The sequence below is a fragment of the Stegastes partitus genome, unplaced genomic scaffold (genome assembly GCF_000690725.1).
Source record: "Stegastes partitus isolate 25-593 unplaced genomic scaffold, Stegastes_partitus-1.0.2 Scaffold109, whole genome shotgun sequence".
NCBI lineage: Eukaryota > Metazoa > Chordata > Actinopteri > Pomacentridae > Stegastes > Stegastes partitus.
In genome coordinates this window covers 755,307-767,203 of record NW_007577840.1, presented here as the reverse complement: position 1 = coordinate 767,203, position 11,897 = coordinate 755,307, and the positions used below count along the sequence as shown (strand labels likewise).

Below are 11,897 nucleotides of genomic sequence, written 5' to 3'. Positions count from 1 at the left end.
TCAAATGGAATAAGTGTGCAGCTTCAAAACAAAATGACTGCGTCATTACATACATCTTCATTTAAAATCAACATTCATCTCAAGTTGGGAATCAAGCGCAGCCTGTAATTGAGAAAACATTCAATTAAAATTAAAAGTACACAACCAAATATAGCTCATTACTGAACGAACTTTCAAGATACTCACCAATTCTCTTTTTGCCTCTTCTATTTTCACCTGAGCAAGATAAGGGCTCTGTAGTGGTTTAGAGGAGAAAAACATTGCGTAAAGCCGGTTACATTATTCGCTCCCAAATGTCTGAACATGGTTCGACCATTTCTGTCAAATTAGTTTATGGAAGCCAGTTTCACACACATAATAGCAACAACTTCTCAAAGAATAAAACAGGATCATGTGATAATGTGTTTTTGGTTGTAGTTATGGAGACGTTGAAAAGTCAGTAGCAAACTGAAAACAAACATACTGGGCTCAGGTCCATGTACGGCCCCAGTTTCTTTTTCAAGGGGATTATTTCTTTCTTCAGCACATTGACTTCCTGTAGAGAGAAAAATAAGATGACACATTTCAAACCCTGAAAGCACAGACAGTGTTACGTCTTCATTTCCATGGTGATGACCGGGGTGCGTGTGGAACACTTGAATTACCTCAGAGACCTGCACAATAGCCTGATGGGTAATAGTCTTGTCCATGTTTCTGGATACAAGTTCGGCCTGTAGGATTGAAGGAGCAGAATAAAACAGCAAACCACTGAATTAATATTTATATTATGTGATTGGATATGTCTGCAGCAGTGCCGTCTCTGAACATGAGGCAGCAACATGACTCAACCTTTATTCATGGGTCAAAATACAGTTTTATTTAACAACACAAAACTGATAATACCACAGAGGAAAACATTTTGTCCACATTTTTTATTTATACTTATCATTCACTCAGTTTTAGAACCCTACAGTTTGTCTTCTTACTGACTGCTAGTTTTTCACACGGTTCTCCAGAGGACTTTCATCATCTTCTGCATCTTTCATCCTTCTAAATGAATATTTTTATGCCATTGGTTTGTGCATACTATTGATTTTTTGGGGAGTTTCTTGACTGCCATTTTCACTGGCTGGTGGCTGAGGGCACCAATAATCTATATCGGCATGGCAAGATGGCAGTAGTGCAGTTTTGTTTAGTTTTCTCACCCAGAGCAAAACCCTTTGACTAATATAAGAATATTTAATAAGAAAAAGAAAGAGATGCAAAAAGAGTACTTTTAATTATCTGGATGATTTCTGCCGTCTCCTAAAATGCTACAGGCACTGTTACCACTAGCCCTTCTTTTTCACACTGTCTCGGATATAGTAATGTACTGCAAAATGTATTAACACCTTAACTTTAGAACTTCCGTTAAGCAGCTATTACATGTGTAGGTATAACACCACTACATACCTCTGACCTCTCCCGTCTATTGCTGAGCTCCTTAGCTTTTGCCGTCACAAAATTCATGTCGAGCAGCCTCTCCTCTGCTTTAGCGCTCTCCACTGCCTGAGATTTGGCAGTTTTGTTGATGTCCCTGACAATTAAGAACACAGATTACAGATGCAGCAGCAAATTGTTCATTTCACAAACTGTTCACTTATGTGCAGATATACAGTATGTGATCATTTTTTTTATTTCTGTAAGAATGTAGTAGTATCAACATGCAAATGCCAACAAGTTCTTACTCTTGTAAGTTGCCCCGCAGCACCAGCGTAGCACCAAGTCTCTTCCTGAGGGCCCTGAGTTCTCTTTCAAGTCTTCTGTTTGACTTCTCTGCTTCCATAAGTTCACCAGTGACGTTGTTCACTGCTAGCATAAAGCTACACAAGACATATAAAAACCCACGTTACCCACCGTTTTGTGACATCCTTTAGGAAATCTGTGAAACTATTCCAAGGAAAATAGTAGTAAAAAAACAGATAAGAACAGAGTAATGACTGTGTACCTCCCCAGTGATGTGTCTCTCACTCCAAGCACCATAGCATTGTCCACTAAAGCAGACAAGTAGTCAGCAGCGGGCTTTGACAAGCTTGCAGAGGACAATCCAACACCTTGTAGAAGAACATCCTGGAGATGAGCACCTAGTTGGAGAAAACATTGTTGGGTTCTGTGAAATACTGTCGTGTGACTTAAACAACAATGTTTTCTCACATTTGACTAAACAGCAAACAGTAAAGTCAATCAAAATTAAAATACAATTACTATTGTTGGTTTATCAAAACCTTGATCCTACTTCTTAGTTAGGGTTAACCCTTGGGCTCTGAATTAAGGAGTCCATGGAGTTTTTTGTAAACTTTATTTACAGAGTTTGTTGACCATGCAGGCTCCGTATGTGCTAAGCAAAATGAGAGAGAAACACGGGAGAAAGACTAAAAGAAGATTTTGTTGCAGAAAGAAATGTAAGTTGTATGGAAGTAGTTTCAGTTACAGGAAATCTGATACTAACCAAAAACAGGCACTCCGTTGGTAGTGTCTGGCAGATGTTAGTATTGCATAAGGCAACGCAACTAGTTTGTTTGATCGTTCAAATCAGTACCACAAAGGTCCATATGTCAAGTGCAAAACTAGATCTGAGTGCCAAAGCAAAAAAATATTTTGAATGCCTTTGCCAGTGATACACTATGGCAGATTTTTTTTTCAAATTGCTTTTTCTTTCAACTTTTTTTTCTTTTATGTTTAAAAAGAATAATAAAAATATATGTAGATGCACTTCCCTTACAAAGTCATACACTCTTTCTAAAATGCTTAATTCTTTCCAAAAAATGTTTTTCAAGTCATCTGGTGAAAATTCCTGTATTTTTTTTTTTATTTTGCAGAAAAACAAATGATCACAGTGTCAGTTCTTTTTTCCAACATTGTGCAGTCCTAGTACTGTGCAAGAGTTTGAGGCACTTTAGATGTTTACATTCTTATTCATGACACAGCACCATCAGACAGGCATCCTTTTGGTCTCGAATATATTCTGCAGCATGACAACAACTGCTCACATACCGCATGACAGAATCAACTAAGAATCCTGAATCTCAAAGATGCTTGGTGCTATCTGTCGGTCTATCAAGGAGACATGGTGCTGTTACACCAAACACTGATATATTTTCTTCTATGTTTACAGCACTTTGGTGCTTAGAAAATTCATAAACAAAACATATTTCTGGCATTGTTTTTGTTTACTTTTATTCCCGTAAACTTTTTGCAGGACAATGAAATATGTGTATGCAGGTATATATGTGTGTTGTGCAGTATTTCCAGAAATGTTTTCATTATAATGCTAATATGGCCTTTTGGTAGACCAATTCTGAGCTAAGAACGACAAAAGAAGTAGCTCACATTTAAACTGTTCTTTATAAATTAAGTCTAAAATACCAATTTGAGTGCAAATTTCACTGTATTTACTCACCCTCAGCCTGATACTCTGATGTTTTCTGCTTGAGGTCTTCTACGAGGAGAGCTGTGTCACTGCACCGGGCTTCACTGGACTGTGCTAGCTGGTACAGTACGTCCACCGTTCTTGTGTTTACTTCAAACTGTGGCACCGGCTGATCGCCAAACACTTTGCTGAGCCAGCTGTTCACCTGAAGAAGCCATGTCATTGAACAGAAGGATGTAAACAAGAGACAACGACGACAGTCAAGTTATGCTAGCGAAAGACTGAACATTACCTTATTAATCTTTTCGCACATAGCGACTGAAGAAGCCGATAAAAACAAACAAACAAACAAACAAAACTAAATGTCTGGCTTCCTAATAAAACGTTTAGGTGCTCCAGCAAACCAATTGAAAAACTACAACACTGTTCGCGCCACCCAAAATCATCCTAATAACTTCCTGGTTAACAGCCAATGAGAGGATGGAGCAAAACTATGTTTGGGACCGTTACTATTTATATTTTTACACATACTAAAAACGCAGAAAATTGTATTTGATTTAAATACATGCAAACAAACAGGTATTGAAAAAAAATATTAGTAAATAAAAAAAACTGTCAGTATCAAAAAAAGTATATGCTGCTTTAGGTCGTCGCTAGTTCACGCTTCCGCTTTGCTCACAAAGATAAAAATGGAGATGAGATAGTTCACGTCGGTTCGCATGAAGGAACGACTTTCAATAAACTGAAAAAGCCTAAAACAGAAATATGAATACAGAATTATGTATATGTGCCTCACTTTCATAATTTCAGTCAACATTAGGATATATTAAATATAAATAAAATAATCAAATTAAAGCACAAAAGAAAAAGGAAACACAAATTGTATCGGGCGATAAGACGAAGGCGAAATGACAGACAAGTGTAAATCTCGCGTTGTACACTTCTGGGGGTGTTTTCCTTCATCGTCACAACCCGCCGAGTTCGAAACCCAGTAGAAATGGCGACCAGAGAAAAGTCGTTAAGATACCGACAGAAAAGTGCGAACAGCACATTTCAAACGTCCAGTGTGGACTCCACCGCCGTCGAAGAAAAGCTGTTCCATCACGTCGAGGTGGACGAGGACGGCGACGACAACCCGGTGGTCTTCATCTGCGCCAAGTGCAGGTTGCCTGTTGGAGATTCGCTGTCCTGGGATGGAAGTGAAGACGGCCAGAACCAAATACGACTGAAGCGTGAGTCAGAGTTTGAGATTGTTTTTGCGTCCAATATATGCTTTTCTTTTCTTTTCTTTTTTTGCTTTCAGCACTTTAAGTTGCTAACAGAGAAGTTGCTGTAAAAATAAATACGACTAAGAAGTGTGATGGAATGATGCGTTTTAGTGCCATTGTAGAGGTGTGTTTACAATACTGCATTGTACAACATGCGTGTTTGTGATGTTTTGGTTTTAGGGGTCACTGACAACGTCTTGGTTGGAAAAGAAAGTCGCCTGTATGAAGCAAGCAAACGCTCTCTCTGGTAAGATTGTGCCCAGTAGTAAATTAAGTATTCAATTTAAGCACAAGTACCAACACAACAATATAATACTTAATATAAATACTGTAAAAAACTGGCATTTAGTGCGTATGAATTTAAATGGGAGAAAAATAACATCAACAAAATCTACTTACCAAAATGTGAATTATGTTTCATGATTGCCCCTGTTAATGTTAGAATTCTTAAACTTGCAAGCAACACTTTTATTGAGTAGAATATGCTAGTGACTAATTCTTCATGTTCTAGACATTGTTGCATATTTTAATATACAGTAATGCTTTCTTGTAAGGTATTCATATTTTTTGTGTGAATTCTTAATCTCCAAAGTAACTAGTGACTATTGCTGTTAGATAACTGCAGTGGAACTGAAAATAGAAGAACCTCTAAACTGTGTTTAAGCACAGTCCAAGCATACCAACAGCACTAATGCTAAACATAACTAAAATTGACCAACAGCCTGCTGGTATTTTATCTTGTGTGTGTGTGTGTGTGATTTGGACTCAACTGTTCTGTTTGCTTTTGTGATTTTTTTCCTCCACAGCCTCATTGTTGATCTGGTGTGTCGAGGCTGCCACTCTGTTCTTGGCATGGTTTACACATCAACACCTAAGAGTCTGGACCACAAGAGGTTTACATTCTGCTTCAATGTAGCTGACATCGACAGGTACGTTGAGTTTTTTTGATAATTCAACATTGTTACAGCTAACCGATTACACTAACTCAAGGACATTAGTCCAATTTCAAAGTACTTGTACTTGAATGTTTTCACTTTATGGAAATTTAGTGTTCTTTTTCGCTACATTTCGCAGGAACATCTTATACTTTCTACTCCGCTATACTAATTTGATAGTTTTAGTTACTAGTCACTTTTAAGATGATGATTTTACACAATGAGTAGTATAACATGTTTTGAAATCCAACACATTGTTAAAGTTAAAGCTCGTGATTGTCAACATTTTTGGCTTCTACAAATAGCACTTTGTATTGTTGGGGTCACATTTCAGATATTTAGGATTAATTAACGTCACCACCACTATGTAGTGATTTTCCCTCTAAACTCCTCACATGGTTTAATTTCAATAAATGTTCAAACAATCCAAAATCTCACCCAAATCAAAAATGAGTTTAAAAAAACAATGAACTGAAAAACTGAAAACAGATTTGTGTTTCAGAACTTGTTTTTTCTTCTTCCTCTCCCTTTAATCATCTGAAACCTCCTACATTTATCTGCTGACCATGTGTGTAAAACTGTGTATAAAGCAGTTTCATCAGCAGCAGCTACAACAGCAACGTACTGCTGACACACTGATACTTCAGTATTGTATACTAAGGATGTCATACATAATAATATATCAGTCAAAGGGACCAAAGCAGTAGTTTATTTTGATACTTTAACTGTATTTTGCTGCTAAAACCTAAGTAAGTACTTCTACTTAAGTAGGATTTCTCAGGCAAAACTTTTACTAATGATGAAGTGTATATACATTGCTGTATTGATACTTTAGTAAAGAACCTGAATACTTCTTCCACCAATCATTACTAATAGAAGTGTTTAAAGACACATGCATGAATTTACATTTGTTTTATGTGATGCACTGGGGGTCGACTACTTGGATTTGATTCTGATTTCTGAGGAACAAAATGTGAGTTTGTTGTGAACGATTTGTACAAAATGTTTGTACTGTTTGATGATTTTACTATCTTGTTTGTACATACAATGAAATTAACTTAAAAGCATGGAGGTGCTTTTGCATTGGACTCAGATCTTTACATTATCTTAAACAATTAAAATGTGTGACTATTACCTGTATGTAGGAAAGTAAGCATGAATAATATTGTTTTGGTCTCAGGCTTAAAAACATGGATCCTTTTTTCTAGCATAGTATTGACAAAATTTATCCAAGTAACTTTAGCATATCTTTACAAATAAAAGTAAAAATAAAACTTAAAAAATAAAGATTGTACAACTTTGAGGCCAGTCCACATGAAATAAAGGCAATGAGTCTGTTATCTTGCTTCACAGAAGTGTATTTTCTGTTATTTTTGACAATTTGATAATTGAAGTGTTTGCTATGCCAAAGTAAATGAAACCTCAGTTGATAAAATTGGTTAATTTTTAATTTTAATTTTTTTTTTCCTGCCAGTTCATCCTTTTTGGTGCTGGTAACTTTCCTTTGAGGCAGGATAAAACGTCTTTGGGGCTCCCAAAATCTCTTTGGGGAAAGCCAAAAATGCCTCCGTGTCAGAAAAATCCTGGCGATTTGTTAAAGGACACAAGCAACTGAAAACCAAACCCAGTATGTCTGCAACGACAAACTGAAAACAAGATAACATTGTGTGAACTACCACACCAAAGAATGCTACTGCATGGATTCACATGTTGTGTTTGCTGTCAGCGTATATTGTTAAATTCCATTAGTTGCAAAGGTGTTCAGAGATGAGGTGTTGTGATCACATGCACCCCCCCTTTACCAGTTCTTTAGCACCCTAATATTACACTGTAAATCTTTTTCAGCTACGTGTTGGGCTCTGCAAACCAGATGTTGGCAGCAGAGGGCCCCAAAGAGCAGCCAGTCACACTGGAGTACAGTAACATTGTTGAACAACAGCTTACAGAGGTAAATTACTGCTGCTGCTTTTCTTTGTCTGGTTTCTCTGATGTTGTCCTGCTGTGAGATACAATCTTATTTCACTGAGCAGGTTGTCTGTGATTAAGCTCACTGCAGTTTAACCTTGAGTATCTCTTCAAACACTGGTTGATTTAGACTTTAAAATTTATTGCAATTTTTTGTAATTAAAAAACACTAAAGATCTGACCTACACACTAAACCAGCTGTAGCAGGGGTTACTGTGTTCTGGGTTGCGATGTCCTACAGACAGAGCTTTCTCATTGCTTTAGGACGGCTCTCTCATTGATTACCAATGCACAGGTTGTACTTAGGATGACATCAGCTCAGTTCTGGGAAACCCTTACCGCTATAACGGGCAGACTCTTATTTCAGACATTACCTCATCTGTCCAGGTCATCTCCTGCAAACAATTTAATTTTCTATGCCATTCTGACAGACTGAAAAAAAAAAAAAGATATATAATTCCTTTTAGATTCCTTTGTAACATCTAAATCAGTTTTTTTTTATATATATATATATATATATAGCTGTCTATGTATTTACATTTTTAATACTTTTCCTGTTTTAATTTCATACTTGTACATTATTTAATTATTCTCCCGTTTTTCACCAGAAAAGTGTAGTGATTCCCAAAGTTATTCTTAATCACCCTTTGTTTAACAAATACCCATTAAACCACACATTGGCCAGTAGGTGGTGATAGCGTGCCGGAGTACCTGCCAGCCCTCCCACACTCTTGCACCAGGGACAATAGACATGATGGGGAGCATGTTGAGGAATCTTTGTTATAGGAAAAACATGTTTTCAGCACGTTTCGTCTTTGTCACGTTTGCTCAATGTATGTGTGGCATTTATGGCTTTGTTTTTACTTGGCAGCAAACTCTGGGGTTTAATCTCAAGGTGGTTGAACCGTGGTATTATGAGATGCTATCAGCACTATATGTTAAACAGGTTATACTGCCTCGAAGGCAAGAAGGAATAAAAGGCACGGTGTATGAGCAACAGACCATAAGATACGCAACAGCCGTTAAATACCATGTCAGTACTCTGGCTGTCACGTAGATAGCTTTTATGCATAATTATCTTTTCACTTCTGTTTCTATTTTGTGATCCACCCAAACAATTGCGTAAAAAAGACTGATCACGCATGTCATTTATTGAAACCTGTGTCACTGGTGTAATAATGTTTGCTTCACTTTGTCACTCCAACAAAGGGATGCAAAACAGGACAGCATACAAGGAAATGAAAACACTCGCCTTATCGTGTCTAAATAAACGTTACTACTTAAATTTATCCCATCAATGACTGAGTTTAGTGCCTGTCTGTTTAAGATGAAGATTATTCTGACTGGGTAAACACTGATTGTATTAATTTTCAGTGTTTTATAGCCGTCATTCATTGTCAGCCATCGGCGCATTGTAACAAGATAGTAAAGGTCTTGGACTATGTCAGGAATTCAAATCAGCGCTTTCTGTCATCACATGCCTGTCGGCATACATTTCACTAAATCATTAAGACTCACTGAGATGCTCTACTTTAATTACTTTGGACAACATTTAAAGTAACATTTCCCCTCTAAGCGGTATTTAACAGCTTTTCCTTGCAAAGCCCTGTAAAATTTTTCTTTAGCAACAAGTTTCAAAAATGGAAGACGTTTTGGATTCAAATGAAAAACTTTGACTGTATTTTATGTCGACACAATTCTTGTAGCGCTACTACTTGTGTTTAGATATTTAAATCCTGTGCATGTTGAAATACAAATTTTAGCTTCTTTTTATTGTTAAATGATTAGTGATTTATCAGCAACTGTTTTAGATGATGATTGATGCAAAAGCATAAATGGACCTTGCCATCGGCTCTTTTATAGACATTTTATAGGCTACAGGTTTCATAGATTATTCTGAATTATTATTAACAAATTAAATAAATGATTAAATAAAAAAGATGAGAAAAATAATTTCAAAGAAATCACTGCTGGAACAAAAAAAATATTTTCAGTGCTTGAGACCACAATGTTCCCCTACCAATTGTACACAGAAAATATAAAGATACACACAAAATATTTTATTTTTCTAGACAATCTGTAAAATTTGTTGAAATAGATTCCATCCGATAACTTGAAATACAGCTACATGCCTTTTTTTTTCTATAAAAACATTTATATTTCTCAACGTGAGATATGAGACAAACTTTCATTGGTATCAGTAGTTGAACTTTGACTGTTAGATATTGTTTTTAGTGTCTGAAATGACACTCCGCCCAACTTATTTAATCTTTAATGCATTAAATGAGTTCCCTTTCAACCCGACTCAGATGTTTTTAATGCATTTTCTTCAGCAACACTGTCTGACGACGATGTCCCCGCTGCCATCCTTAATGTATTCTGTCTGTCTGTCTGCCTGACTTGTAGACACTTGTTTGGGTTTTTCATCTTTTACCCCCATTGACCTGTCTCCCCACCACCACCACTCCTACTCTCACCCCTCCTCCCCCCTCTTCATACCCATCCATCCCTGACCACTGCCTCTCTGGGTTTTGCCATTCTTCCCCACTGTCTCCCTTTTCCAATTATCTTTACTCCTCTTCTCATCTCTCTTCTTCACTGCTTCCTGCTGCTCCCTTCATTTCCCACCTGTCCATTTTCTCCTTCATCTCTTCCCTCTTCTGACTCCTTACATCCTCACTCTTTACTTATTTTTCTGCCTTTGCTGTTCATCTTTACATCACCAACACTGTACAATTTCAAATCCGTGTCCTTCTCTCCTGCCTGTCCACCCCACCCATGCATCTTTTCTAGATGAAAATGCTGGTCGTGTCCATGGCACAGAGGCTGGAAGAGATCGAAGTTGGCCTTCAGGACTGATGTGATTAGATGCGACAGAGATGGACGTCAACTTGTCGGGGTTGGTGATTTGTTCAGGTGTTGAATGTGAGGATCTAATATCCACGCTCCTTGCCCCTACCTTTACATTAAGCCTTCTAGGTTTTATATCAACCATGTTGCTTCGACAACACTTTTTGTCCTTGCCTCACTTTGTGCTCGAACACCTATACGCACACTCACACACACACATACACACACAAGCTTCCACTCTGCTTTGTCCTGATTACCAGTGGTGAAACAAAGACTGCCTGCACTTGTAATCAATCATGTTGCCAGCTCTGCTCCTGCGGCTCATGGCACCGTCTTCTCTGTGGGTCTCAGTGCAGAGTGAATGTGCGCTATGAGCAGAATGTTTATTTGTGCAGGATTTCATCAGGCAGGCTGCACACTCAGCACAATGCTGTATTGATCTGGCCTCTCCAAGTCACACACACACACTTTTTCTTTGTTCTTGTTCTCACGTGTGGAGTCTAGAAGCCAGACAGGATTGATGTGTACATGTTTTTTTTTTTGTGGTCTGATGTTGGAAAGAACTCAAAAACATTAGAAGAATTTGTATCGGTTTTCACCATGAAAAACACACACACACACACACACGCTGCATTATAGAGAGGTACATTACTCTGTAGCTCTTAAGTATAATCCAAGAACTTTTTCTTTGTTTTTTGCAAATATTGTCAGATTTTTCCAAAATATGCAGCAATTTGCATCCCTTCATTTGTTGTTGTTTCACTAGCTCATAGGTTTGTTTATTTTTGTTCTGTTTGTTCCCAGTTGTATGAGTTTATTGTTGTCTTAAAGATTTTTGTACAATAAAGTATTCAGCTGTTTCCTCGACTGAAGAAAATGTTTTTAAAATTGTATTTCCGGACTGTCAGTTGCACATTAGAGATTAAACCAAACGAGGCAACTTGAAATTATCAGGATAATCTTTTTAAATGTTTCCTTTGCTTTTGCACCAAGATCATTGGGGATCAGTGGCTCATCCTGCTTTGTAATTAGAAGTAACTCTCGGATTTAAGAGTTAAACAGCAAGTTTAAGGTCTTTGGGTTCAGGGATGGAGGGCGGGGGGGTTGATTATATATTAAAGCCTGACTGTTTGTTTACCAAAACTGACCTCTAATGTGCCTAGCAACACTTTCTACCATGCAGGAAAGCAGCTCCATGCTGTACTGCTTGCCCTCCCTCACCCACGAGGTTTCATCAGCCTCACAGAACAACAACAGTTAGAAACGGCCAACCAGCACGCTGTATCCAAGGGCAGGTTGCGATGGCAACTGAGAGCACGTGCTATGCTGAGTGCCTGTTGCCATCTCGTCATCGTGTGCACTGCCGGAGGAACAGCCAGCCAGCTCGCTGGCCGGCATGCCTGTCAACAGACGTTATCCCCTTCCCATGCTCAGACGCACACGTAGGGGAGGAGTCCTGAACCAGCATCCCCCCAACCCTAATCTCAGTGT

General features: G+C 38.0%; 2 protein-coding genes across 2 annotated transcripts; one reads left to right on the top strand and one right to left on the bottom strand.

The window, feature by feature from the left end:
• haus1 (HAUS augmin-like complex, subunit 1) lies at positions 1-3,831 on the bottom strand. The gene is made up of 9 exons (XM_008277884.1): positions 3,681-3,831; positions 3,419-3,593; positions 1,967-2,102; positions 1,707-1,841; positions 1,432-1,555; positions 645-710; positions 464-535; positions 187-234; positions 1-102 (listed from the first exon to the last, which is right to left on the bottom strand). The coding sequence occupies exons 1-9, from the start codon at positions 3,699-3,701 to the stop codon at positions 58-60; spliced, it is 822 nt and encodes a 273-aa protein (XP_008276106.1). The 5' UTR covers positions 3,702-3,831; the 3' UTR covers positions 1-57.
• A 524-nt stretch (positions 3,832-4,355) lies between these two features.
• Positions 4,356-11,278, top strand: mis18a (MIS18 kinetochore protein A). The gene is made up of 5 exons (XM_008277883.1): positions 4,356-4,620; positions 4,837-4,903; positions 5,463-5,585; positions 7,437-7,539; positions 10,350-11,278. The coding sequence occupies exons 1-5, from the start codon at positions 4,386-4,388 to the stop codon at positions 10,413-10,415; spliced, it is 594 nt and encodes a 197-aa protein (XP_008276105.1). The 5' UTR covers positions 4,356-4,385; the 3' UTR covers positions 10,416-11,278.
• The last annotated feature ends 619 nt before the right edge of the window (positions 11,279-11,897 follow it).

What these genes read in the sequence shown, in the direction of transcription:
- mis18a (XM_008277883.1), top strand. Translation starts at nt 4,386, where the DNA reads ATGGCGACCAGAGAAAAGTCGTTAAGATACCGACAGAAAAGTGCGAAC. An exon ending in GAACCAAATACGACTGAAGC is followed by an intron (nt 4,621 to 4,836) that starts GTGAGTCAGAGT and finishes TTTTGGTTTTAG; the next exon opens with GGGTCACTGACAACGTCTTG. An exon ending in GCAAGCAAACGCTCTCTCTG is followed by an intron (nt 4,904 to 5,462) that starts GTAAGATTGTGC and finishes TTTCCTCCACAG; the next exon opens with CCTCATTGTTGATCTGGTGT.
- haus1 (XM_008277884.1), bottom strand. Translation starts at nt 3,701, where the DNA reads ATGTGCGAAAAGATTAATAAG. An exon ending in CTGCGGGGCAACTTACAAGA is followed by an intron (nt 1,556 to 1,706) that starts GTAAGAACTTGT and finishes CTTAATTGTCAG; the next exon opens with GGACATCAACAAAACTGCCA. An exon ending in CTATTGTGCAGGTCTCTGAG is followed by an intron (nt 536 to 644) that starts GTAATTCAAGTG and finishes TTCTCTCTACAG; the next exon opens with GAAGTCAATGTGCTGAAGAA.